We start from the raw sequence: 25,831 nt of genomic DNA on the forward strand, positions 1-25,831 counted from the left end.
GGGTGTTGTATGGAAGCCAATTTGACAATAAAGTATATTTTTAAAAATGTAAATGAAATTACAGAAGGTGTTTGGCATATCATTTGCATAACTTCAATTATTTCTTTATAATTTGTTGCTAAGTGCTTTATGACTTGATCTTTTTCTTGCCCTCTTCAGAGTATACAGTTTGTTTGGTGTAATGCGTGTTATAGCTCTCAGGACTTCTGGCCTCCTGACAAGCTGGCTATTCTGATAGTCTGAGGGATGAGGCTTCTGCAGCAATAAGTGGGTTACATTACAGTACTGCCTGCTGCTGGAGATGGAAGACCAATAACCTCTGAAAGCAGCGCGCAGGAAGAGTGGGGGCAGCAGGGCGCTTTGTGAAGGCTCATTGAGACACTCCGCAGTGGGGTACTGCGAAGGTGAGTGCCCTAACGCGTGGGTCGTCCCCCCGGACGCCTGACTGGGCAGCTGGGCTTGGCGAGAGAGGAGAGGGCCCCCGGCCGAGGCCGCTTGGATGAGTCATTCTCACCTCCCCAGGCAGGTGCGGGCTGCAGGAGCCACGAGCCGCCGCGGAGCCCCCTTCCGAGACGCCTCCTCGGGCCGGCACTGACCTTGCCGTTGGCTGCCCGGCTGCCGAAGACCCGGCGCCGCAGAGCGGGGAGCTGGTCGGGGGCGCCCACTGGCACCCGGACCCACAGGTCGTCGGAGCCGGGCGCCGCCTTCCTGCGGTCCCTCAGCGCCTCATTCCTGCGCGAGGTCGCCAAGCTAAGCTGCGAGGGCCGTTCCTCGAGGCGCGGGAGGGCGGAGCGCGACGCGCGCCCACCGGCCCGCGGAGGTCTTCTGGCGCGGGCGCACGCGCCGCAGCCGCACGGGGCGGGAGACAGGGAGGGTGGGTGTGCTGGGGAGCGCGCGCCGCCGCCGCCGCCGCCGCCGCCGCCTCAGCCTGCTGCTCCGCCTGCGCCGCCTGCTCCCGGCGCTCGGCCCCAGCACGCCGGCTCCCGAGTGGCCATGGGCGGCGCGGGGTCCGCGGTGTAGAGTCCGCCGACCCCGGACCCGCGTCCCGCACCGTGACGGTCCCGGTAAGCGGGGGCGGGGGCGGCGGGGACACGGCAGGCACCCTACGGGACGGGTCTGCGGGCCGCGGACAACCCTCCGGGGACTCTGAGGTGTTGTGTGGGAGCCGCCCCTAAGGGAGTCCCTGTGTAAGTAGATAACCCCCCGAGTGTCCCTGCCTCTGCCCCTTGGGAAAGTTCCGGAGGCGTGCAGGGAGCCGCCCCCATGGAGGACCCCTGTGTGAACGGAGACTCCCAGGGCTGTCTCTGCATTTGCTGCCATGGGGAGGCACAGCGTGGACGCACTGCCTACCCACAGAGACCTTCTGTATAACTACCGGAGGCCAAGGGTGGTCTCTGGTGGTGTCTCAGTGGAAGACCGTTTGAGAACACAGGGGAGCCTCAGGAGCCTGCGCGGTGGGGATGGACCCCACAGAGGACCGCTGTATAAAGGAATACCTTAGACTGTGCCCTGGAACTGCCTGGAATGAACCTCTGACTGGAAGGAGAGGATCCTGCTGCGGGATCTAGGCCAGGAGTAACTTCCCATATGCCCAAAGGACTTTAGCCTTGACCTTTTTAGGGCTCGGTGTGCCCTAAATTGTGCCCCTCCAAGGTGATCGAGAGGCTGGGGCCCTGTGGGGCTGCTGCCTTTGTCCATTCCTTCCCCGACCCCATTAGAAAATGTATTTTCCGTGGTAGCCCAGGTTGTCTCGAAGCTGGATATTTGTGGAGGCAGGAACTTCTATTAGAGCAAAGGACATAAGGGAAGGGAGGACAAGTGAGCCCTCTGAAGCTAAGATAGGAGACTTGGGGCCCTGGGCTTGACTATCCATAAGCAAGCAGTAAGACAGGTAGAATAATTGATGCTGGCAGGTCCTGGAAGAGAAAGTCCTTTGAAGGAAGGAAGAAAAGATATGTAGGATTATTGAGCACCCATATACCAAGTACAATGCCAGAGGTGTTTAACATCTCATGTAATCCTTACAACAGCATTATGCAATTATCCCCTTTTCAACGTTAGGCACTTTAGACTCAGAGAGGTTTAGCAATTTGCCCAAGGTCACAAAGCTTGGAATCCTGAGATCGGTTTTCGAAATTTATTTGGGAAAAAGTGTCAAGGAGAGGCAGAAGCAAGAATGTATATTTGTTAAGTTGCATTAAGATACCAGGCATAGTATATGGTATATGCAATAGTAAAAAAAAAATATATATGCAATAGTATATGCAATATATATGCAATAGTACATGGTCGGTAAATGTGATGCCTAAATAAGTGAATGAGGAGTGTTTAATTGGGGATGAGACTGCTGCAGGAACTGATTTCCCCAGATTTCAGGGTGTGGCTTCCTTCACTGGCAACCCCACTGTAAGGAGGCCTCTGGTTGTCTCTGGACTTAATTGAGGCTGGGAAGAAGCCTCTGGGTGTGGTCTTTGATAGGATTTGGCTGGGGAACAAGAGGAATGCTTCAGAGGATGGTGTTCTAAGACTACCCTCCCAGCTTGCAGAATCCTTGGGGGAGAGGTGGGAGAGACAGGGTCACTTTTAGGAAACATGATTCATAGTGGCTTTGTGGCCCTCTGACTACATGCACCAACAGACTTTGGTCCACAGATAACATGCAGGACACTTTTTTCCCCAAAGTGCTTCTGCATGAGGATGAGGAGGGCAGAAAAGGTGCAGAGCCAAGGAAGGTTTATTAGGAGTCCATTTTCTGGGGAGGATAAAGGGTCTGTACCTAACACAGTGATGCACCCTCATCTCACCCCTTTGGCTGTGTTAGTGCTTTCATTCCACCTGAATCCCAAGGGTGCAAATTTGGGACCAAGGATAGAGTCTGGTTTCTTGTCCAAAAATGGGATAGTGAGGGAAGTAAGCAATGTATTCATCAGAGAACCATTCTGAAAGAGTTTTCCTGTTCCCCTATTATCCTTCTTCCACATAGCCAAACCTAGTGACATCCTCCCTTAATAGAAGTGGCTGTCTTCGGCTCCTGGGGTTACTTAGGAAAGATCAGGCTTGTGAGAAAACAAAACAAGCTGATTTTCCAATTGTTAGCTTTTCTTTTTAAACTCAGTGGTTGCCTGATGCATGGGTGTGGCACCTCAGGCACAGCTCCCTCAATGGAGTAAATTCTGACAAAGGTTTACATTGGTTCATCACTTCTCCATTACAAAGTGTTTAAAATCCCCCTTTCAGTTTACACCCCTCTCATCAGCTTAACACACCAAAATAAATAGGGTTGTGTGTGTGTGTGTGTGTGTGTGTGTGTGTGTGTGTGTGTGTGTGTATTTTTAATATTTATTTATTTTGGGGAGAGTGCAAGCTGGGGAGGGGCAGAGAGAGGGGGACAGAGGATCCAAAGCCAGCTCAGAGCTGACAGCAGTGAGCCCGATATGGGGCTTGAACTCATAAACTGTGAGATCAGGACCTGAGGTGAAGTCAGACACTCAACTGACTGACCCACCCAGATGCCCCATTTTTTTTTTTTTTTTAAGAAAATCAAAAGGAGGGGCGCCTGGGTGGCTCATTCAGTTAAGCATCTGACTCTTGATTTCGGCCCAGGTCATGATCTCATTGTTCATGAGTTCAAGGCCCTCATTGGGCTCTGCACTGATGGTGCTTGGGATTCTCTTTCCTCTCTCTGCCCTCCCCACATTCTCTTTTAAAATAAATAAACTTAAAAAAAAAAAAAGAAGAAGAAGAGGAAGGAGCAAGCCTGGAAATATGACCTTTGCTCCAATTCAGAATATGTCATTGGGTTTTTTTTCCTTACATTCTTCTTGGTATCACACCCTCTCATGTCCCTGGAAAAATTGCTAGGTGGCTTCAGGTGCTCCCCAAATATTGCACTTTGAATATCATCTCCCTGATGTCCAGCATTGGGTAAACATAAAGATTACAAAAATCCTAAGAGTACTAACTCTCTGCTAAACACAACATGAGTAAAATCATTCCAGAATGGATGTGAAGGATGTCACCTGGTGGCCTTAATCTACTCATTAAAAAAAAAAAAAAAAGCTCTCTCCAAAGGGAAATAAAATGGGAGAGAACTTCACGTGCATGTACTGATATACCTGGGTTTTACTTATGGACTTTAATCTTCCACATCTCTGATCATATTCTTAGCCTTTAATCTTCCACATCTTCTCTGATCATGTTCTTAGTTTTCTTCTTCCTACATTTGCCATATTTTTGACAGTGCTTCCTTTTCCTCAAACATGAATAGGACTTTCCTCAGCCCATTTCCCATACTCCCTCTATTTTTTCCAGTACACCTGTTCCTAAGTGGATCATGTTTATGCAAATAATTTCATTTGTCTTTAGTTACAGAATCTTTATCTTCTAGTCCCACCTGCTTTTCTCCAACAATGCTCTTGGTTTCTGCGGTCTTCATTTCCCAGATTGATTTATTCATTCCTGATGGGAATATCATTATCCATTCCACCCTGAGTCTTAATGACCAAGTTCTGACAGGAATTGCTTACCAGCTTTGGACCAAGAAACCAAGACCGTCAGTTTATAGATGGAGACGTGATTACTTTTTCCATTATAACATCCCTCTCCAATTCCCTCAGAGATTCATATATATTTACTAAGTGCAACCTACTTGCCAGGCACTATGCTAGATATGTATGACAGTTGCTTGCCCTTGAGGAGTTACATAGAATCAGTCTGCATGTCTCTAATCATTTACTATAGAGTAAGAAAAGTAAGGGGAAATTATAGCTTTACAGAGTACCTATAGGTTATGTGCCTCCTCTGGCAGCTACACTGTTAACCTCCCTGACCTTTCCCTCCCCAAATTACTTTTGCCCATACGCTTTGAGTGAACTGCCCACACTCTTAGCTTCTTATGATAATGACAATACCTTATATTTGGATAACTTGTTATAGTTAGAGCCCTTTTACATACATGATTCTATTTGTTTTTGAGGAATGTTTCATCTTCCTGGGGTCTTCTTACTAAAGCAACAGTGTGTGGGGTGCCTGGCTCACTTTCTCTTTTTCCTGTTTTTTTTTTTTTTTTTTCCTTTTTGGAGTCTCCTAATCAAATTTATGGGTCTCCCAGAGGGAAAGCGCCAGTGATTCACTACAGTCACCACCTACCAGCTCTTAGGCTATGGAGAAGAGTTTCCTGATGGGTCCAAAAGCCAAGCAACATGCTCACTGGTCAGTTCTGTAACTTATCAGGGCTATCCTACCACCTGACCTCAGAAAATTAAATTATCTGGGTTTTTTGCCTCCTGAAATCCAAATACATATTCCCTTCTAAACAAATATTTTAAGCATACTGTCTCAAACAAGTTTTGTGGGGCTGATTCATATGTGAAGGCAGTTTTGCTTGCCTATTTCTATCCAGCAACCAGCTGGCTTCATACCTCCTGAGCTATGATGGAGTCCCCATATAGCAATCCATGCCTTGGCATGTGCTTTTACCTCTTCCTGGAATTCTTTTTTTTTTTTTTTTCCTTAGCCACTCGGGTAACTCCCACTCATATTTCAAAATTTAGCTCAAGCAACACCTTTTTTTTAAATCCTACACTCATGCCCCCTACACACACATATACACTGCATTCTCACAGGCTGAGTGAGATTCCGTTTGTTCATTCTACCAACAGTTATTAAGTGCCTGATTTGTGCCTGACACATACTAGGCTGCACTCAGCAAATATTTGTAGAATCGATAAACAAGTAAATATAATTAAGGTGTAATAAGTTTATTAAATGGGGTTGAATCTGTGCTTCAGGGGCCTACAGCAGAGAACAGGAGTGCTTCTCCATCTTGCTGAAAAGCTCTGCTTGCTAAGTGCAGTCACACCAGCCAGTCACTAATGATGTGCTATTTCTTAACTGTTGCTCTGCTTCTGTGGGAAGCCAGCACTGTGGCTTTTCATGAAGACTCATCCCAAGCCCCCAGAGGCTAAGGATCATGCCATAATTGTGTTCTCATGTATATTAGAGCTTTGATGGCTTTTAGTAAATATTAAAAACAGGACCTCCTTCATGTATCACTCTCTTGAGCAGAGTTCAGGAAGACAGTTTTTATTCACTCTTTAGGCCTTCTGCTGCTCGGAAACCCCAAAGGAGCCCTGTGCAGTTGAGGCTGACTATGTCCCTCTGGACTGACTGAAGCCAGTGCTGCTGTGCTGGATAAATAGAATGAAAGAAGAGAGGGAGGTACCAGGTATACCCTTTCAGAGTCTGCAGATATGAAAACTAAAAGTAATCTGTAAATTACAGCTAGTCAACAGGAATGGTTGATTATGAACAGGCTCCCAGAGCACTGTCATGAGACACTGCATTCCTAAAGCAAAACTCTTTGATGGCTTTTGTTTAAAGTCTTGAGATTGATGTTGATGTCCGCAGTGAGCTTAGAGTCTGTGCTATGCATTTTGCATTTTTTAGACCCTGGTTCTGCTGATTTTCCATACCCTTGTGGCTAATTACCTTCTATGTTAAGTATGTGACTTTCCCTGAGGCTCTCAATCTTTGGGCGCATGCTTCCTGGAACCAACTGTCAACCACCTTGAAATTTTTCACTCTCATGTGCAGATGCTGCACATGCTAAATTTCTCCAGCCCAAATCCAGTGGGGAAGATATACATTTTCAAGCTTCCTACTTGTGCCCTTAGGGCAACAGCCCTGTGGGCCAGGCCACAGTGCCACAGGACACACCATAAATGCAGGAGACCATTGATCTTGATAATATTCTCTCTTTTCTTACTGTGGTTATACAAACTGGCTAAATTCCAAAATTCTATAGCTCTCCCCTGTGGTCAGAGAAATTACCCATAACTACTATATGGTTACTTGTTCTCATCCCTGCTACCCCTGAACCACCACCATTCAGGGTCCACCTCTGGAGAAGCAGAGTAGATATGATGAGATGAGCGGATGACTCTGTAGTTTTTAGAACTGAGTTCTGAAGATTTAGTTGTCTCTCTGGACAATGTTGAGGAAGAGAAAGGGTACTGACACCATGATCTCAAACAAACTTCTTATGTTGTTCAGTCATCTCTGCAACATTTATTTAACAAAGATTTATAGAACCCATGCTCTGTGGAAGACCATGGGAACCATATAAATTTTTTTCTCTTTTGATATCACTGGAAACCTGAAATTCCTTTTTCCACCTGTTCAACCCACTTTCTGGTTATTTTCCTTTGTCCCTCCACTCAGAGGTTTTCTTTGCCTTGTTGCAACCTAGGAAAGCCCTCATAACCTCTAAGCAATCACTTTTAGATGCTTTTGAGCTTTTTTCAAACAGTTGCCAGCCCTATATCAAGAATCAGATGAAAGAAATAAAAAGCATCCAGATTGGTAAATAAGTAAAACTTTCACTATTTGCACATGACATGATATTATATATAGAAAACCCTGAAGATTCCACCAAAAAACTACTATAACTGATAAATGAATTCAGTAAAGTCACAGGATACAAAATTAATTTTAAAAAAAGAATCAGGGGCCCCTGGGTGGCTCAGTGGGTTAAGCGGGCGACTTCAGCTCAGGTCATGATCTCATGGTCTGTGAGTTCGAGCCCTGCATCGGGGCTTTGTGCTGACAGCTCAGATCCTGGAGCCTGCTTCCAATTCTGTGTCTCCCTCTCTCTCTGCCCCTCCCCTGCATGCGTGCGCTCTCTCTTTCCCTCTCTCAAAAATAATAAACATTAAAAAATTTTTCATAAAAATAAAAAAAGAATCCGATGAAAGCAAGTACAGTAAATGTACCTTACATTTAGCATGCCAAATGAGGAGACTCCTGCCTATTATTAGGAGGGCTATTTCCCAGTCTTCTCATAGGTACAAATCTTTATAGAGAGCTTGGGAAGTGGTTCCCTAGCTGCCTTCCCCTTCCTTACTTCTCCACCAGCTCCTTCTATGAAGCAACCCTTCCTCCTCTTACTCTCACTACTTTGCCCTTATAAATATTATCACTGTGTTCTAAGCATGTGCTCTGCAGAGAATGGGTGTGTCTCGTACACACACCAAGCTGCCCACATATGTCTTACTGCCTGACAAATACATCTAGACCAACTTCTCTTACCCAAAGAAGGATTTTGGTTTTGTCATCTGTTTTCATTTCCTCCAGATCATATAGCCAAACAGCTCTATTCTACCTTCTTGTCCCTGTTATTCACCACCCCCCTGCTCCTGCCGTCTGAGGTTATTTTCCAAGCCTTCCTTAGATACCACAAATTCTCTGGCAGTAACATCATTCTTGAGACAATGTCTTTTTATTCTTCTTTCATCTTTGTTAGGGAGGTGGAAAACCCAATTCCACCCATCAGCCAAAGAAGTAATCATTAGTTACCATTTGTGGAATCTTTACAACTTGATTTCCTTTTAACTCACTCTTCTTCCTAGGACTTCTTCCAGCACAGGAAGGGCCAGGTTTTTCTCAGCAGGCATTTGTTTTTACCCATCACTAATCACTACCACTTGTTTCTCTAGAAATTAGAGCTGATTTTGTTAATTTCTCAAACACCCAGGTGCACATCATGGATATTTCAACACACTTGCTTTTAATCAAGGTGTCTTTTGTATACAGGTTTGGTCCTCTCTGTTACGCATTAAGGGTTTAAACCTCACTCTTTGAAGCCTACTTCTATTGTGTCCTCACAGTTTACTCTTAAAATCAAAGTCATGTTTATTCAAAATGACTTTGGGCCTTGTTTGGATTTTGGCGGTTTCTTTTTAATGGTTCTGCTCTACATTTTCCGCCCTTATGGACATAAAGTGGCCTAGAAAACTGAACCATCTCAGGTAAAAGCAATAGAAGTACTCCAGGATCCTGTGGTCAGGGATGGAAAGTGGTTTTTAATTTGTTTTTATGTTTGTTTTGCTGGTGGATGTCATCTTCAGTCTTCATTGAAGTTCCTTTAAAGATAAACTCCCCAAACCACTGCAGTGACATCATTAACAGTTGAGATAGCTTAATAGTGATTCTTGTTATCCTTACAGAGAATAATGGGTTGTAGCAGGACTACAATGTGTTGGGAGATGCCTGTGGTTAATTTGCTGATACACTATTAATGAGTCAGTTCACTTATAGAGCAGCCCTCTTCATTGGCTGGCCTTTGCTGAGAACTCTTACTGCATTATCTGAAAAAGCCAGTGGGAACCAAATGCATACCATTGATTTTCCTCCAATGAATCATTCTTAAAAAAATGACTTTCGTATAGTTATTTTAGGTCTCCAAATAAGCATTTCTCAACTTTGTTTCAACCTATACTTTCTTGCTAAGAAACCTAAATGTCTTATAACTAATCCCTAAAATTTATAATACAACTTCTGGAAGGAGGCTGCCCCCAATTGTACTTTTTGTATCTCCCGAAGAACCAAGAGGACACTGTCAAGCTCTGCTGTTTTGTAGTCTATTTTACAAAAAAAAAAAAAAAAAAAAAAAAGTGATGACTTTAATAATTGCTTTACAGATATAAATATGTATTATAATTTATTCACTTCTTCTATCTTCTCTCCTCCTGGGGTTCAGATATATATCCCCCACCTGCCCCCAGGATCCAGCCAGTGAGAATCATTGCTCCGATCTTTGTGTTCTATTGGATTAAATCAGTTTTTTCTCTTTATTTATGGCATGAATATATCACAGGTTTTTAAATAATCCTCCTATTGACATTATTTCCACCTTTTTATAATTGTAAAAAAATTAGCCGGTAAATATTCTTTTACCTTTATGCACAAGTCAAAGAGGATCAGCCTCTCAGTAGGGTCTTCTTCAGTCAAAGATATGTTAGTAGCTGTCCATCTCTGTTAGAACCACAGACTCTTTTATATCATTTTATTTTAATTCTAGTATACTTAACATAGTATTATATTAGTTTCAGGTGAACAATATAGTGATTTAACAATTCCATGCATCACCCAGTGCCCATCATGACATGTGCACTCTTTAATCCCCATCACCCATTTTGCCCATTTCCTCATCCACCTTCCCTCTGGCAACCATCAGTTTTAGAACCACAGACTTTTTTTTTAAATAGGCTCCACACCCAGTGTGGGGCTCAAACAACCCTGAGATCAAGAGTTGCATACTCCACCAACTGAGCTAGCCAGGCACCCCCTAGAACCACAGACTCTTAAAACAAGCTTGAGAATTCTGTTCTTGTACCACAGCAGTCACGGGGAAAGCTTACTATTCCACAATGTTGTCCTTGTCTTTTAGAAGTAACCATCTTTAAATCAAAAGACAAAAATGTGGTTCTCTAATCAAAAATGTAAAATTATTCAAAGGCTGTATTTTTCAAATCGCAGGTCCAGACTCATTGCGAAGTCATGAAATCATTTGGGAGAGTCACTATCAGGATTGTTTTAATGAAATAGGATAGAAAGGATAGAAAATATCAGGGGGCATCACATGTAGTATAAGTAGGATTGTTTCACAAAAACAGGTTCAGTTCTAGATTTATGAATACATGTTTATAACCATATGTCTACAGAGTCACATCATAAACTATATTTCTTACTATGGGTCACAGTCAAAACTTTTGAAAAACATACCATGAAAGTTTTCTGAGGAAAACCCTGTAGCCTTGGAAATAATTGATCGTGAAGAAGGTCTGCAGTAAAGGGTTGTGTGTCAGTTTTACATTCTCCCTCTTGGTGTGGTGTGTCTGTACCTCTTGCTCTAAGTGGGAGACTTGCTTCCTACCTATCCATAGCACAGCTGGTGCTCTTGAGGCATGTGAGCAGTGTCTGGAGACTGTAGACCCAGCCTCTTCAAGAATACTCTGGATCCATAGCCTCAGCAAAAGCACTAACATACACACATTTTCCTCTCTACTCCTAGGCCCACCCAGACTAGATACCTGTTTGGGTTACTTGTAAAAGAATATGATAAAAGAACATGAACATTATAAATGTTTAAGACTACATAATCCAAACATGATCATTAACAGAGAGCTAAAGCCCAAGGCAGTAAAGGAAGGTGTCCTGGATCACAGCAGATCCAGAACTAGAACAAGTTATTTTGTTTCTTAAATTCCACTAGTTAGTTGATTTCAAACTTCCCTGTCAGTAAAAAACAAAAACAGAAAAACAAACAAACCCTCCTGCCCTCTTAGTAAATCAGTCAGAGAAAAGCTGAATAAAATACTGTATGATTTCAAATACAGGGAATCTAAAAACACTGAATTCCTTGAACTCAGGGCACCTGAGTACAGTTGGTTAAGCATCCAACTCTTTTTTTTTTTTTTTTTGCCAACTTAGCTAACATACAGTATGGTCTACTTCAGTAGTTTTCCATGACTAATCACTTACATACAACACCCAGTGCTCATCCCAACAAGTGCCCTCCTCAAGCTCATCCCCCATTTTCCCTGTCCCCCCAACCACCCACCCCCATCAACCCTCAGTTCTCTATATTTAAGAATCTCTTACGGTTTGCCTCCCTCTCTGTTTGTATCTTATTTTTCCTTCCATTCCCCTATGTTCATCTATTGTGTTTCTCAAATTTCACATATGAGTGAAATCATATGATATCTGTCTTTCTCTGACAGACTTATTTCCTTTAGCATAATACCCTCTTGTTCCATCCATGTTGTTGCAAAGATTTCATTCTTTTTCATCACCAAGTAGTATTCCATTGTATATATATATATACCACATCTTCTTTATCCATTCAGTTGATGGATATTTGAGCTCTTTCCGTAATTTGGCTATTGTTGATAGTGCCTCTATAAACATTCAGGTGCATGTGTCCCTTTGAATCAGCATTCCTATATCCTTTGGATAAATTCCTAGTAGTGCAATTGCTGGATCTTAGGGTAATTCTATTTTTAATTTTTTGAGGAACCTCTATACTGTTTTCCAGAGTGGCTGCACCAGTTTGCATTCCCACCAGCAGTCAAGAGGGTTCCCCTTTCTCTACATCCTCGCCAACATCTGTTGTTTCCCAAGTTGTTAATTTTAGCCACTCTGACCAGTGTGAGGTGGTATCCCAATGTGGTTTTGATTTGCATTTCCCTGATGATGAGCAATGTTGAGCATCTTTTCATGTGTCTGTTTGCCATCTAAGCATCCAACTCTTGATTTCAGCTTAGGTCATGATATTGAGGTTCATGAGTTCAAACCCCACATCAGGCTCCATGCTAACAGTACAGAGGCTGCTTGAGATTCTCTCTCTCTCCCTCTCTCTCTCTCTCTGCCCCTCTCCTTCCCTCTCTGCCCCCCCAAAAATAAATAAAACTTTAAAAATATTGAACTCATAGAAACAGAGTACAATTATGGTTGCCAAAGGCTGAGGATAGGGGGAAATGGGGAAACACTGGTCAAAGGGTACAAACGTTCAGTTATAAAGTAAGTTCTGGGGATCTCAGGTACAGCAAGGTGAGCATAGTTAATACTATTTTGTATATTTGAAAGATGCTACAAGAGTAGAGCTATAATGTTCTTAATATAAGAATGACAAAATGGTAATTATGTGAGGTAAAGGATGTGTTAACTAGCCTTATTGTAAACATTTTTGCGATATATAAGTATCAAATCATCACGTTGTACACTTTAAATTTATATCGTGTTGTATGTCAATGATATCTCAATAAAGCTGGGAAATAAATGAACGTAAAACTGCCCTCTCTCCCTTTACCCTTTATCTAGTCAGTTACCAATTTCTCTAATTTTGTTTCCAGGGTATCAAATAGACTCCGTCAGCATTATTCTTGCTGTCATCATTTCAGTTTAAATCCTCTACATCTTGCCTGGACTATTATAGTAGCCTTCTAATTGGCCCTAACCTTTCCTCCTACCCTTTGCCACCTCTTCACCCACACAAACTGAAAATAGCTTCCTACCCGTTCTTCAGGGTCCGCTTTGACTCCCAGTAGTGTGGTCTTAACCTCCCTTTAGGCATTTCCAGTACTTTGTCTCACTCTTCTTTGAGTTCTGATATTAAGTAGCTTTAGTGGTGAGACTGTTCTCCTGTCTTCTATGTCTTATGATGAGTAGTTAGTGCTTTGCACATTGTGCTGTTCAATAAGCCTTGATTATAATGGATTGAGAAAAAGGCTAAAATGGACTCTCTTTTTCACTTTACTTAGAAGAAGCATTCCCCAGCTGAATTCCACTAAGACCTTTCAGGCTAGGAAATAGCAAACCAGCTTTGCAATGTGCCATGTCATGCCCTCACTTAACAGTGCTGTACCCTGGTACTGCAAAGGAAGAGCAGGGATAATGTTACTTCTTAATCTGTAAAGGTTTTATTGAACAGTTCATTAAAAAAAATAACACTAGTGGGGTGCCTGGGTGGCTCAATCGGTTCAAACCGATCGGTGCAAATAGGTTCTAAGTGTCTGATGGGCTTAGATCTCGTGGTTTGTGGGTTCGAGCCCCGCGTTGGGCTCTGTCCTAACAGCTTGGAGCCTGGACCCTGCTTCAGATTCTGTGTCTCCTTTTCTTTCTGCCCCTCCCCCACTCGTGCTCTGTCTCTCTTTCAAAAATAAATAAACATTAAATTAAAAAAAAAAAACATTAGTGAAGTTTTAAAAATGTGAGCAGCACCTTAGCACTTGTAATGGTCAGGTTGTCTATGAAAGAGAAACACACCCACAAAGAAGCATAGCTACCAATTAGAGGGGGCAAAGGATTGTTTGTGACCTTAACCATACGGATCGGGTGGTACAGTTTCCTATCTAATTAGGAGTCCCCTAAAAATAGGAGATCATTCACTGTGACTGAAAAAATGAGCATTTTATGTGGATTATCCCTGGATGCACTGTGCACAGCACTTATTGGAGGAGTGTTTCTTGTCAGAAGTCTGAAATGTATTGCTGCAGTCTTGCTTTAAGCCTTGGGTCGTCTCATGGGGCAGAGGAAAGACTTGGGCTCTGAAGTTTCTAACTTTCTCAACAAAGGCGTGGGACCCCTAGACCTAATTGGCTTTGGGACACCAAGAAAGACAGATATACAATTTCACATTTGTAGAATACTTCCCAGTCTACTAAGCACTTTTTAAGCTCATTTTGTAATGTTATCCTCATGACAGCCCTGTGAAGTGCACTGGGCAGATAGCTTCCATTTTTATAAATGAGAAAAACAAACTCACAGAGCTAGTTAAAAATAGCAGAGTCTTTTGATTCCTTAACAAGTGTTCTCTCCACCTCACCATGCCACTAAACTCCAGAAAATCTTGCCATTTAGGTGAATGGTTGAAACTGATTGGCCCAACATGGCCATTGGTTGAGTCTGGGCCCCTCTGCTTTTTGGTCCACAGAGCCATGGGGGTGTTGATGTCCAAGCGGCAGACAGTGGAGCAGGTGCAGAAGGTGAGCTTGGCTGTGTCTGCCTTCAAGGATGGGCTACGGGACAGGCCTTCCATCCGACGCACCGGTGAGCTTCCAGGGTCCCGCCGTGGCACCGTAGAGGGCTCTGTCCAGGAGGTACAGGAGGAGAAAGAAGCAGAGGCAAGCACTCCAGTGCTCCAAGAAGAGAGCAGTGTCAACCGTGCAGCCTGGGAGAGGCTCCGAGATGGGCGTGGAGTGGAGCCTGAGGAGTTTGACAGGACTAATCGTTTCACGCCCCCTGCGTTCATCCGCCCTACCCGGAAGCTGGATGATGACAAGCCTCCTGATATCTGCTTGGAGCCCAGAGAACATGTGAGTATCCAGTTAAGGCACAATCCTCAAGTCTTAGACTTTCTGAGGATCAGAGAGCAGGATAGGACGGGCTGAGTATAGTTAAAATGAGACTCAAAAACAAAAGAACTCCAGAAAGGTGCAGTTGAGTCCAGAACAATCTTAAAGAATTTCTTCTACAAGAATAAAAATGTTACATCCTGGATTGGTTTTGTGAGAGACATGAGGCAGTGGTGATAAGGAATGACACGATAGCAGGGATAGTAGTATTCCCTGTAGGAGGCATTTAGAAATATGTGGGCATTCAAGAAGGTCACAGTGAGTGGGAATTGCTACTGGTTTTTGATGCCAAGAAAACCAGGGATGCTAAGTGTCCTGCAATGCTTGGGACAGTCTTTCAGAACAGATTTTTTTCCCAAAAAATCCTAGTAGCATCCCTCTTCAGAAACATGATCACAGAAGCCTGAGCATATGGAAAAGCTTACTGATTCTTGTCTCTCCAAGAGAAAGCTCCATCATCTCAACACTGCCTTCAGTTGGAGCTGTTCCTCTGGGCTTCTCCAGGGACACTCAGCCCCGTGTAGGTAGTTCTGTGTTTGGTGGTCATAGGATCTTGCTGCCTACACTGGAATGAATACACTCCCTATTTATTCCTTTCCTCAGGTTGTCAATGATGAGATGTGTGATGTCTGTGAGGTCTGGACAGCTGAGAGCCTCTTCCCATGCAGGATCTGCACCAGGGTTTTCCATGATGGCTGCCTGCGCCGCATGGGCTACATCCAAGGAGATAGTGCAGCGGAGGTGACCGAGACAGCCCACACAGAAACCGGCTGGAGCTGCCACTACTGTGTGAGCCTGGACTACAGGGACAGTAGGCTGCCTCACTGCAGGGAACTTGGCACTTTTACTAGAGACCCAGTCTTGGAACACTGGTTTCTAGGCAGTGACCTAAAGAGGTTTCCAATAGTAGACACATGGATCCTCAAGCTTTCTCTTGAGGACAGGCTTTCTTTACCTTAGCATTATGACATTTTTGGACATAATTTTTTGTTGTGGGGAGTGTATACATGGTAGGATATTTAGCAGCATCCCTGGCCTCTACCCCCATTAGATGTCAGTGGCACCCAACCCCAGTTGTAACAACCAAAAATGTCTCCAGATACTCCCAAACGTGTCCTAGGGGAGAAAACTTATCCCCAGTTGAGAACCACTGAGCTAGAAGAATCAATGGGTAGGATGAGGCCTAATTACTAAAAAGTCTTTTGTTTGGAACAGTGCTTTCTCTCTAAGTCTGTGGTTGTCATTCATTGTACTCATCTGAAAAACCAACCTGAAATCCTAACCAGCTTGCCTCCAATAGGTGTAGGCTCTAACATAGGAACACTTACTTCTTAGTCCTAAGATTGTCGTTTGGTCTGCCATCTAATTCTTAGGAGCATTTGTTCTTTATCTCTAATATGATCATTATGTAAATTAAATAACAACAGTCTATTGATTCAGAACTTTGCAAATTCTATATAAATGCCTTCTAACTTTTAAAAAGACAAAAGCCAGATTCATATCCATTTCTCAGCACATCTGAATAGAGTTTAAGTCTTGCTTTATTGATCTGTTATCCTGCAGGTATCTTCATTATTCACGGATTTCAGAATAAGGAACATCTCGGCAGATCCCCCCTCTTCTTCCTACTGCCTAGAAGAAAGCAAAATTGAAGTATAGGACAGTTATTTCCAGCCACTTACACATCTTTTCCCCAGCTGAAGTATGTCATGGTAGATCCTGCTCTACACACCATCTTCTCTAGTCACCACCCCTCCAAACACCAGCCTTTTCACTCCCAGCAACTCTGCTCTGCAGTATTCTGATGTGGGACCAGGTTGAAGGTGTCTCTGTCCTAACCCCCAGCCCCACCCCAGAATATATGGCCCCCTTCTTGGCTTTCTGTCATGGTCCTACCATCATTACTAACACTTTCCAGACTTTTTACAAAGGCTTCTTCCAAGCTCTTCCCTTTTATTTCCTTCCCTTCGTAGCCAGGCTTCTTGAAAAGACTCCATTAGCTCCTTGTGGCTACTCACCCACCTATAATTCAGCTTCTGCATCCATCATTCTGCTGAATTGTTTCTTTCTTAAGTCACCAGTGACCTAATTGTCAAGTCTAGTGACTTTTTCTCAGGTATCTTCTTACTTGACCTCTCTGGGGTATTTAGCACTTCCTTATTGCCTCTTCTCTTTTGGAGGGATTTGAGTATTTATGAGAGTTATTATGTAAAATATGGAAACTAGAGAAAATAGAAAATCAGTAAAGTCCTATCATATTTGTATAACCACTGTTAATATAACCTTCTACATTGTGCAACTCTCTTTTCTTGGCTTCTAGTATCCTCTACTGATACTCTTCCTATCTTCTCTGACCATTCTGAATGACTTTAGTTAATTTCTTGCTGCAGTCCTAAATGCTTTCTTGGGGCTCTGTTGTTACATTTATCTTTTCTCATTGTACACACTCTCTGCCTGGGTTACTTCATCCACTTCAGTGGCTACAGCTACTGTCTAAACACTAATGATTCCCAAACCTTTGTGTCCAGACCTGAATTTCTTATCTCTTGGATTTACATCCATCTTGTTGCCTCACAGGTACTTCACATTCAGCATGCCCCAAAACGAACTCCCCTTTTCCCCAAAACCTGTTCTCCATCCATTTATTGCCTCTGTCAATAGTAATACCACCACCACCACTCCCCAGGTACCAACACCAACTCATTTCTCTCTTTCATCCTTTACATCCAGTAAGTGATTCTGTCTCCTAATACCTCCAATCTCTCCTCTCTTCTCCATGCTCAAGTCTTAGTTTAGCCACTCATCTTTTTTTACCTGCACTATAGTGACAGCCAACTAACTTCTCCATGCATCTAGACTTTGCCCCTCTAATTCATTCTCCATACAGCAAAGAGCTGACCATGGCGCTCTGCCCTTAAAAACCATTTGGTGGGGCCCCTGGATGGCTCAGTCAGTTAGGTGTCCGACTTCAGATCAGTCATTATCTCATGGTTTGTGAGTTCAAGCCCCGCATCAGGCTCTCGGCTATCAGTGCAGAGCCTACTTTGGATCCTCTGTCCCCGTGTCTCTGCCCCTTCCCTGCTTGTTCTCTCTCTCTTTCTCTCTAAAAAGTAAATGAACATTAAAAAAAAAACATTTGGTGACTCCTCTTTGCCCCCAAATAAAGGCTCATTTGAATAAAGGCTCAGAGGGGCGCCTGGGTGGCGCAGTCGGTTAAGCGTCCGACTTCAGCCAGGTCACGATCTCGCGGTCCGTGAGTTCGAGCCCCGCGTCAGGCTCTGGGCTGATGGCTCGGAGCCTGGAGCCTGTTTCCGATTCTGTGTCTCCCTCTCTCTCTGCCCCTCCCCCGTTCATGCTCTGTCTCTCTCTGTCCCAAAAATAAATAAAAAATGTTGAATAAAGGCTCAGAAATAAAGGGAATTTGAGGCCCTTAAATAAAGGGCATTTGAGGCACTTCACAGTCAGGCTTTGGCCTACCTGTCCCTTATCTTTTATCATTCCTCTTTATTTTCCTTACACACACACACACACACACACACACCCTACACTCCTGCCCCGCTGAACATCTCACAGTGTTACACCACATTTATTGAAAGAATTGTTTGAGTTCTTTATGAAATCCGCAAATGAATACTCATGATATGTCTGTTCCTGTTCTTTGCTGGTATTTTAGGAGAGAAATAACCTACTAGAGAGAATCTTTGATAATTTAAAGACTATAAAACTGTATATAAGTGTTAACAAAATAACATATCAGTGCTGTTTTAGAATTAAAGCTTCTATGGCACCACAAAAAGAACTCATTTGGTTTTAGGGACTTTGTCATTATGTCATCTCTTTTAAAACCGTTATGGATTATTTAAAGTAATACAGCCTACTAGGATCAGTTAGAATTAAACTTCTTTTTTAACTGAAATCCTCTTTGAGCACAGTCTAACACAGAAGCCAGGTACATAAAATGAATAAAGATGGAGCTGCTGCGGTTGATGGAGTTGGGGATTCACAACCTTGCCCACTCACTAGTCCCCTTTTCCCTTGAAGCAGCTTCCTAAGGCACTTCCAAGGAATCCCTAGGGTATCTCAGAATAATTTTTAAACTCCTGTCTTAGTAAAAGGGACTCAGGTCTAGAATCAGGATACCAGGCTTCTGGGGAAGATTCTGCCACAGAGTTGGTCAACTCTGAGCAAGTCCTTTCCCCTTTCTAGAAACTCAGTCTCCTTGATTCTGATTAGAGGCTGGGATTAGATGATCCCAGAATTGCCTTCAAATTGAAATACTATTTCCATCCTTCTTGATCCTTGGCTTTTCTTTCTTGCTGGTCTATATGGCCACTGACTCAGCTCTTCTCTTTTTTCAGGACAACCTCAACTTGCTGCTAACTGAGGAGGAAATGTACAGCCTCACAGAGACCTTTCAGCAGTGTAAAGTCATCCCTGGTAAGGCTGCACAGTGCTGTCAGATGCAGAGGGGCTGGCACATTTTTCCTCCATACTTTCTAGGATGAACCATAAAAGGAGTATTCTGGAATTTGGAGGGTAGGGGTAAATAGGTCCCTGTTGGCCAGCAGGGGCACCCACACACCTACCCATTCCCCCCACCCACCACAGCCTCAGTTATCCTGGCTATGGGAGAAAAAGACTCCACAAAAGCTATGGATGTAGGGGCTCTGGAGGGTAGCCTAGGGGTGAATGGAGATGCCCCAGAGGCTGAGGAAAGGGTGGGCATGGCTAGCATGGGGTGCCTCCCACAGATTGCTCCCTGACACTGGAGGACTTCCTGCGCTACCGCCACCAAGCAGCAAAGCGGGGGGACAGTGACAGGGCTCTAAGCGAGGAGCAAGAGGAGCAGGCAGCCCGCCAGTTTGCAGCCCTGGACCCTGAACATCGAGGACACATAGAGTGGCCTGACTTCTTGTCCCATGAGTCCCTCCTGCTTCTGCAGCAATTGCGTCCCCAGGTGAGGGCCAGCTGGGGTGAATGTCGATGGGATACTGGGTGACAGAGACCTGGGAAGCATGCCAGGTAGGTTGGGGGAGCACTAGGTACTGTCTTAGCAGGGACCAGTACCAGGAAAGGGCTCACCTTCTACCCAGTAACAGGTGGTCCAGTGCCTAAGCTGGGGAAACTGCCCAAGGAAGATTGATTTGCATTGAACCCAACTGCAAATGTTAATGCTACCAGAAAGCCTCTGGGCAGCTTCAAAGGGAGGCTGCCAAGGTGGTAATGGAGGTAGGATTCTCTATGGCTTGACATTTTACAAAATATTTTCAGCTCCAAGATCTTAACTTGTCTCTTCTTCCCCAGAACTCTCTGTTAAGGCTTCTGACAGTCAAGGAGCGGGAGCGAGCCCGGGCCATCTTCCTGGCACGGGGCAGTGGGAACACTATCAGTGAGGCAGAGTGCCGCGGAGCCCAGCATTCTTGGTTCTGCAAACGCCTTGCAGAGGCTCCATCCTGCAGTGTCAGGTTTGCTCCCTGCCAATCCCTGGCCCCACTCACATGCCCTCATCCTTTTACCATGCCAAATGGCCCTTGGCATAAAAGGTACCTCTCTGTTTCTTCTGTCAACGGATAGGAGAGGATCCTCCTGTGCATTAGACAGTGACTCCTGTTGGGCCAAGGCATAGGGCATCCCCTCCTCCAAACTGTGGCCCCATATCAGAAAAGCCTGGGGGCTCAAGCATCCGACTTGGGCTTAGGTCATGATCTCACTGTTTGTGAGTTCAAGCCCCACGTCCGACTCTGTGCTGACAGCTCAGAGCCTGGAGCCTGCTTCAGATTCTGTGGTCTCCCTCTCTCTGCCCCTCCCCCACTCATGCTGTCTGTCTGTCTCTCTCTGTCTCTCTCTCTCTTTCAAAAATAAATAAACATTAGAAAAGCCTGGACATGCATGTCCAGAGCCATGGATGGGTTCACCAGAGTTTGGGAGGAGCCAGACCTTTCACTTTCCCACTGCTAACCACATATCATTGTGTCCAACAGTATCAGCCATGTGGGTCCCATAGCAGATAGTAGCCCAGCCAGCAGCAGCAGCAAGAGTCAGGACAAGGCTCTGCTGCCAACAGAACAGGAGTCCAGGTGAGTAGAACCTCCTTAAGGGGCTGTCTGCACCCCTACCCTTTAACACACATAAGTGGGCATTACTAACTGCTACCCCAAAACAGCAAGTGCCTATCCCAGAAACCAGGCTCCAAGAATATACATTTGACCACAGATATATAGGATCAGTTGGCTGGTCTGTCAACTTGGAAGCACAGCCAGTCATACCTATGTCAGCCAAAAGCCAGGGCTTCTCTGAGTTTTGCTCAGCTCAAGCTTACTGCCACTGGGACCAGGTCTCACGAGCCTTCAGGCTCTACAGCCAATCTCTCAAACCTGTTCTTTGCTCCCACTCCAGATTTGTGGATTGGCCTACCTTCCTGCAGGAAAATGTTGTCTACATCTTGGCCGCTCGCCCCAACAGTGCAGCAATTCATCTGAAACCCCCAGGATAGCATGGAGCAGAGAAGCTGGGGGACAGTGATTTTCTCTCCCTCCTTTCCTTTTGCCCTTTCCCCCTTCCCCCCACCATCCTCTGCCTGAGACTTACGGGGATGGAGCACTGCCAGCATCTCAATTTGCCACTAAGCTTTATGGAACTGAAATTACTCTTCCCCTCTCAACAGAGGCAGTAAATGCATTGCCACCAGGAAAAGCCCTGGGAGCTGTGGCAGTATCCGCTCCTGGACCCACCCCCCTACCCTCACATCACAGACTGGACCTGCCACTGCACACATATGTGCATACACACACATATACCCATGCCTAGCTGTCCATGCCTTCAGAGACCTGGTTCTTCTTCATTGAAAAAGGATCAAAATTCCTTTGTGAAGCTCCTGGTTATAGATTGGGGGGCGGGGGGGTCTCTGTTTACTCCTTCTATTGGCCGGTTCTGATTTCCTATAGACAAGTCTCTGGCCAAGTGATTCTTGATAATAGGGCACATCAGACTCACGTGCTGTCCTAGAGATGCTGACAGGTTCCCTCTTCCCCAAATGAAAATCCCTTCTGTGGTGAGCCACTGTTCTGGTAGGTGTGTGCTATGTCCCTCAGGTATGTTGGGGTGACAAAATTATTGAAAACCACCACTGGCACTTCAGCCCATTATTTATTTAAATTCTAATTTCTAGAGACAGAGAAGGTAACTAGTCTATGGAGTCCTAATTAGAAGAGGGGAAGGCAGCCCTTCCCAGGAACCCAGAATTCTAGGAACCTCTCACCACATCTTTCAAGTCCAAAAGTCTTTAGGAGAACAGTTAAAAACCAAGATGAGCCACCCTGGCCCCTGCTTTGCAGATGGGAACACATGGCCTAGAGCCCAGGGGGCCTGAATAGAACAAGTATGATGGCAAGAACCACAGGCCTCTGTATTAGATGCCTCATCCAACTTGGCTACCACAGAGACCCGAAGCTTGATCTCCAGTGAGGACAAGGTCTGGATGGAAAAAGAAAAGAGAAGCCTTGTGCTTTTCCATCTTTCCACCTCAACTCACCTGTAGACCTGGAAAAAAAAAGTGTGCCATTGCATAAAGAACAAGAGCCAGCCTCTCCCACAGCCCAAGAAAGAGCAGTTCCACAGAAGCCCTCAGTGAAGACTCCTTTCAACCACCCTAACAATGAGGGTAAGAAGCTGGAGCTAAGAAGAAGATTTGCATCTCAGCTCTTGATCAGAGAAAGTCTGAGCAAGGCCTCACAGAAGAAGATTCATTCTTCTCCCCATCACTGAGATAGGGCCTGAGTTGCTGCTTCTCCCTACATGTCTGAGCCCCAGCTGTCCTTACTAAGTTCTCATTAAGTTCTCAAGTCACTGCATGTTGTGGGTCAGCCCTGGCCCCGGAGTCCAGGTTCTGTTTCCAGCCTGACAACTTAGGTTTAGCCAAATTTTAATACTAGAGAGGGGGTTGGCTTGATCATGTAGAAGCTAACATATCTCCATTGTTCAAGGCACTTGTACTAAATTGGGTGCTTACAGAAGAAGTAGCGTACAGCTCAGTGTGGAGATGCTCAGAGGAAAGTGGGGAGCTGCAACCAGGGTCATGGTAAGAGTACTATATGCTCTCCTTCTGTAGAAACTGCCTGATCCAGAATCAGGGTGAGAAACTTCAAGGGTTGGATTATTCAGTACTGAAATGAAGGAGACAGAAGATCAATTTGGATTCATGTATATGGCTCTGAACATTTTAAAACCCACAACTTTTTGTAAATACTTCTTAGGCATACTCCCAAGATTGATCAGCTAGGAGGGGCCATTATTTAGTTTAGCCAGAAAAAATAAAAAGCAAAAGCACAGGACTCTTGGGTCCAAGGACTGCTTCTGAAGCAGCCAGACCTGGGGTTTTACACTGAGAAGATTAAAACACATTCAGCACAGGGACTCTTGCTTATTCTCCTGGTAAATCACCTTGTATGCCAATGGCCTTGGGCTGCTGGATTACAGACAGGGAATTTTGAGTAGAGACAAGCTCTGGGCTTTGAGAGCTGAACCGCTTTTTTTCTCCTGCCTCAGCATCAGTCATAGAGACTGGAAATCTATCTTCTTGTTCCCTGATCCTTCACAGACAAGGTGATGCCTACCTCTGTGGAACTGCAGCTTCTAGCTTTCTGTGGGTGAGTGGTGAAAGACCATGGTCGGATCAGGCCAGGTACATCCCAGGGCCTAGCAAAGCAGGCCCTGAATTTCTTCCACAGTAGGATCAGGCCCATTCGGGACTATCTCTCTTCCTGTTCCAAGACAGCAAGTTTTCTTGGTAGGTGCATGCTATAGAGGGCCCAGAGGACCCCAGCATAGAGTTCCCAGTCCACAAGAGTCCTAAGAAGCAAAACATGGAGGAATAACTAGCCTCCTCTCCATTAGGCATGTAGCTTTTTACTAATGAAGAGGTTCCTTTGTTCCCCCAGACCAGAGTTGCAGAAGGCCCATCCCAACCCCCCTGTCTGGGATGACCCTTTCTAGTGTCCCAATCCATGGAGCTCCTCTGCAATATATATGAAGGTGTTCAAACTTTCATAAACGTAGTGAAACCGATTCCCTTTCCTTTTCCTCAAGCCTTTCCATCACTGTGACTCTCTGAAATTCTGCCAAGTACAAAAATTAGTGTCTGACTCTAAGGGTTTGAGAAAATGTTCCTTCCAGTCATTTCTTCCTGGCTGCCCCAAATTGAGCTCAGTGCTTTTTACAAGCACCACCTGCTCCACCCACTACCAATGGAGGTTAAGATTATGTTTATGCTCCTCTGAAGACTACTTGCCCTAGGCCTATTTCACCAAACACTCCTTTTCCTTATGCTTAGATTTAAAGAAAGGGGCATATGGATGACACAGTGGAGCTGCAGGGACAGAGGGTAAGCTGAGGCAGTAGCTATGGCCACATAATCTCTCCAGGTCTGCTCTGTGGCTTCCTCTCCTGAGACAAGCCTTCTGCAACAATGGTAGGCTCTGTGCTTTGAGTAAAGGCCCCTTTGGATCCCAGAGATGGAGCAGTTCCTTTGCTCCCAGGTACTGGCCCACTCCCAAGTGCTTTTCTTCCTTTGAGAACAGCCAAAGCCATGAGCACATTGCCTCTTCCCACCTTCAGTCCAAGTGACTGGGCCTATAGCGCAGACACTGGCCTTTTTGGCCCTGGTGCTCCCTATGGGATGTCACCCTGGCCTTGTTTGAGTGGCCAGATCTGGGAGTTTCAGCATTCCTATTACTAACATGGGAGGCACAGGGTCAAACTCCCTGGGAAGAGGGCACCTCACTGGGGAGTGAGTCCAGAATTGTGCCTAGGCCTCTTAGTCTGAAGCATAACCTCAATCATTGCAGGTTTCATGGCTTCAGTAAGAGTGGTGCAAGGAAGCCCTAAAGCCAAGAGGCATAAGCTGTCTGGCAGGGGCCCAGGCTGGCCATGACCACCGCAGAGCCAAGAATAACCTCCAGGCAGGACTGGTAGCAGACTCTAGTGATCCTACAAGCATGACCCCTTCAAACTAGCAGAGTAAAGGCAGGAATATACTTGGCACTAAAAGGCAGACCAACTGTATGTCAGGACAACATCCTGTAGCACCTGTAACCATAACCCTTTTTACTCCTCAATTTACAGTAGAATAAAATTGCTACTTTCTCCATGCCACTTAGTTTGAATATGCCCAGGATCTCTCTCTGGGCTCCTGGCTACAGCTCAGAGAATAGAGATCTCCTGGCTGGAGAATGGAAAATATTAATGTACCATGCCTGTTCCCTATAGCTCAGTCCTGGAATGGGGTAGGACTGGGCATTTCCCCTGCTGTTGCTTTCCTGCTGCCACTGCTTTTGGCAACCTTGAAAGGAAAGAAAATAAACAGGTGACAGAATTCCACTAGACCCAACTAACACTAAGGAAAACCTTCCCTCTGAGCCACATGTCCTGATGACCAAGATTGTGGACAGGGTGTCACATCTGTCTGGGCCAGTGACTAAGAAGCCCAATCACATTCTAGTTTGGATAGCATGTGTTGGCATGACCATAGATGAGAACATCAAGGTATAAGCAGCAAGGCCTTCCCATATCCATGTGAAACAAAGGCCTTCAAGCTTAGCCTTCTTTAAGAGATGGCCTATGCTCTATCTGCCAGCCAAACACAGGATTGTGAGGGGGGGCTCAGAACAGTCAAGCAACTGTGGGGTCCAATGCCCTCTAGTCCCTTGTGCCCTTCCTATGTTCTTTTCTGAGGAAGGTAACTTGACAGTAAGCTGAGGGGAACATCCCCAAGCCCTGTCTTTCCCATCACTACAGCTGCATGCTCCTCCCTATGGCTCAGCCTTCACTCCTGAAGGAGCTGATGCTCCTAGAGGCTGGGCACAGTGAAAATCATAATAAAGAGATTGTGATGCTATTTTGGCTTCCTGTTTCCTGTTATTTGGGGCACCTGCTGAGTTTCTATGTGGTTTCCTATCATTGGCCAATTCTTGAATCTTAAGATGGGAACAACCATGGCCTCCAGGAAGAATGCAATACACTGTGGCTCTCTTTCTAGGGGTTTCCTGGTGATGACCTTGCCAAGAATCAAGTGATTCCACTTGATTCACCATGGGCTCCACCATGGACACAGAGGGCAAATAAAAGCACTGAAAAGAGAAGCC

The 25,831-nt window shown here is 45.1% G+C and overlaps 1 protein-coding gene across 3 annotated transcripts; it reads left to right on the forward strand.

Annotated features, from left to right (window-relative positions):
- The first annotated feature begins 214 nt into the window (after window positions 1-214).
- PHF24 (PHD finger protein 24) lies at window positions 215-25,584 on the forward strand. Of its 3 annotated transcripts, none has more exons than XM_019454624.2 (8): window positions 215-404; window positions 14,273-14,654; window positions 15,297-15,482; window positions 19,052-19,130; window positions 19,445-19,650; window positions 19,998-20,158; window positions 20,675-20,770; window positions 21,090-25,584. In XM_019454624.2, the coding sequence occupies exons 2-8, from the start codon at window positions 14,277-14,279 to the stop codon at window positions 21,184-21,186; spliced, it is 1,203 nt and encodes a 400-aa protein (XP_019310169.1). In that variant the 5' UTR covers window positions 215-404; window positions 14,273-14,276; the 3' UTR covers window positions 21,187-25,584. The 3 variants fall into 3 exon arrangements, with proteins under 3 accessions (XP_019310169.1, XP_019310170.1, XP_053764042.1); XM_019454625.2 differs by lacking the exon at window positions 215-404 and adding an exon at window positions 934-1,064; XM_053908067.1 differs by lacking the exon at window positions 215-404 and having other exon boundaries at window positions 14,527-14,654; window positions 15,362-15,482.
- The last annotated feature ends 247 nt before the right edge of the window (window positions 25,585-25,831 follow it).

This window comes from Panthera pardus, unplaced genomic scaffold, assembly GCF_024362965.1.
Source record: "Panthera pardus isolate Hobbes unplaced genomic scaffold, ASM2436296v1 HiC_scaffold_20, whole genome shotgun sequence".
In the NCBI taxonomy this organism is placed as follows: domain Eukaryota; kingdom Metazoa; phylum Chordata; class Mammalia; order Carnivora; family Felidae; genus Panthera; species Panthera pardus.

Excerpts from the sequence above, each read along its gene's own strand:
- PHF24 (XM_019454624.2), top strand. The coding sequence starts at position 14,277 with ATGGGGGTGTTGATGTCCAAGCGGCAGACAGTGGAGCAGGTGCAGAAG. Across the intron at positions 14,655-15,296 it reads GCTTGGAGCCCAGAGAACAT|GTTGTCAATGATGAGATGTG; the intron begins GTGAGTATCCAG and ends TCCTTTCCTCAG. Across the intron at positions 20,159-20,674 it reads GCTCCATCCTGCAGTGTCAG|TATCAGCCATGTGGGTCCCA; the intron begins GTTTGCTCCCTG and ends TGTGTCCAACAG.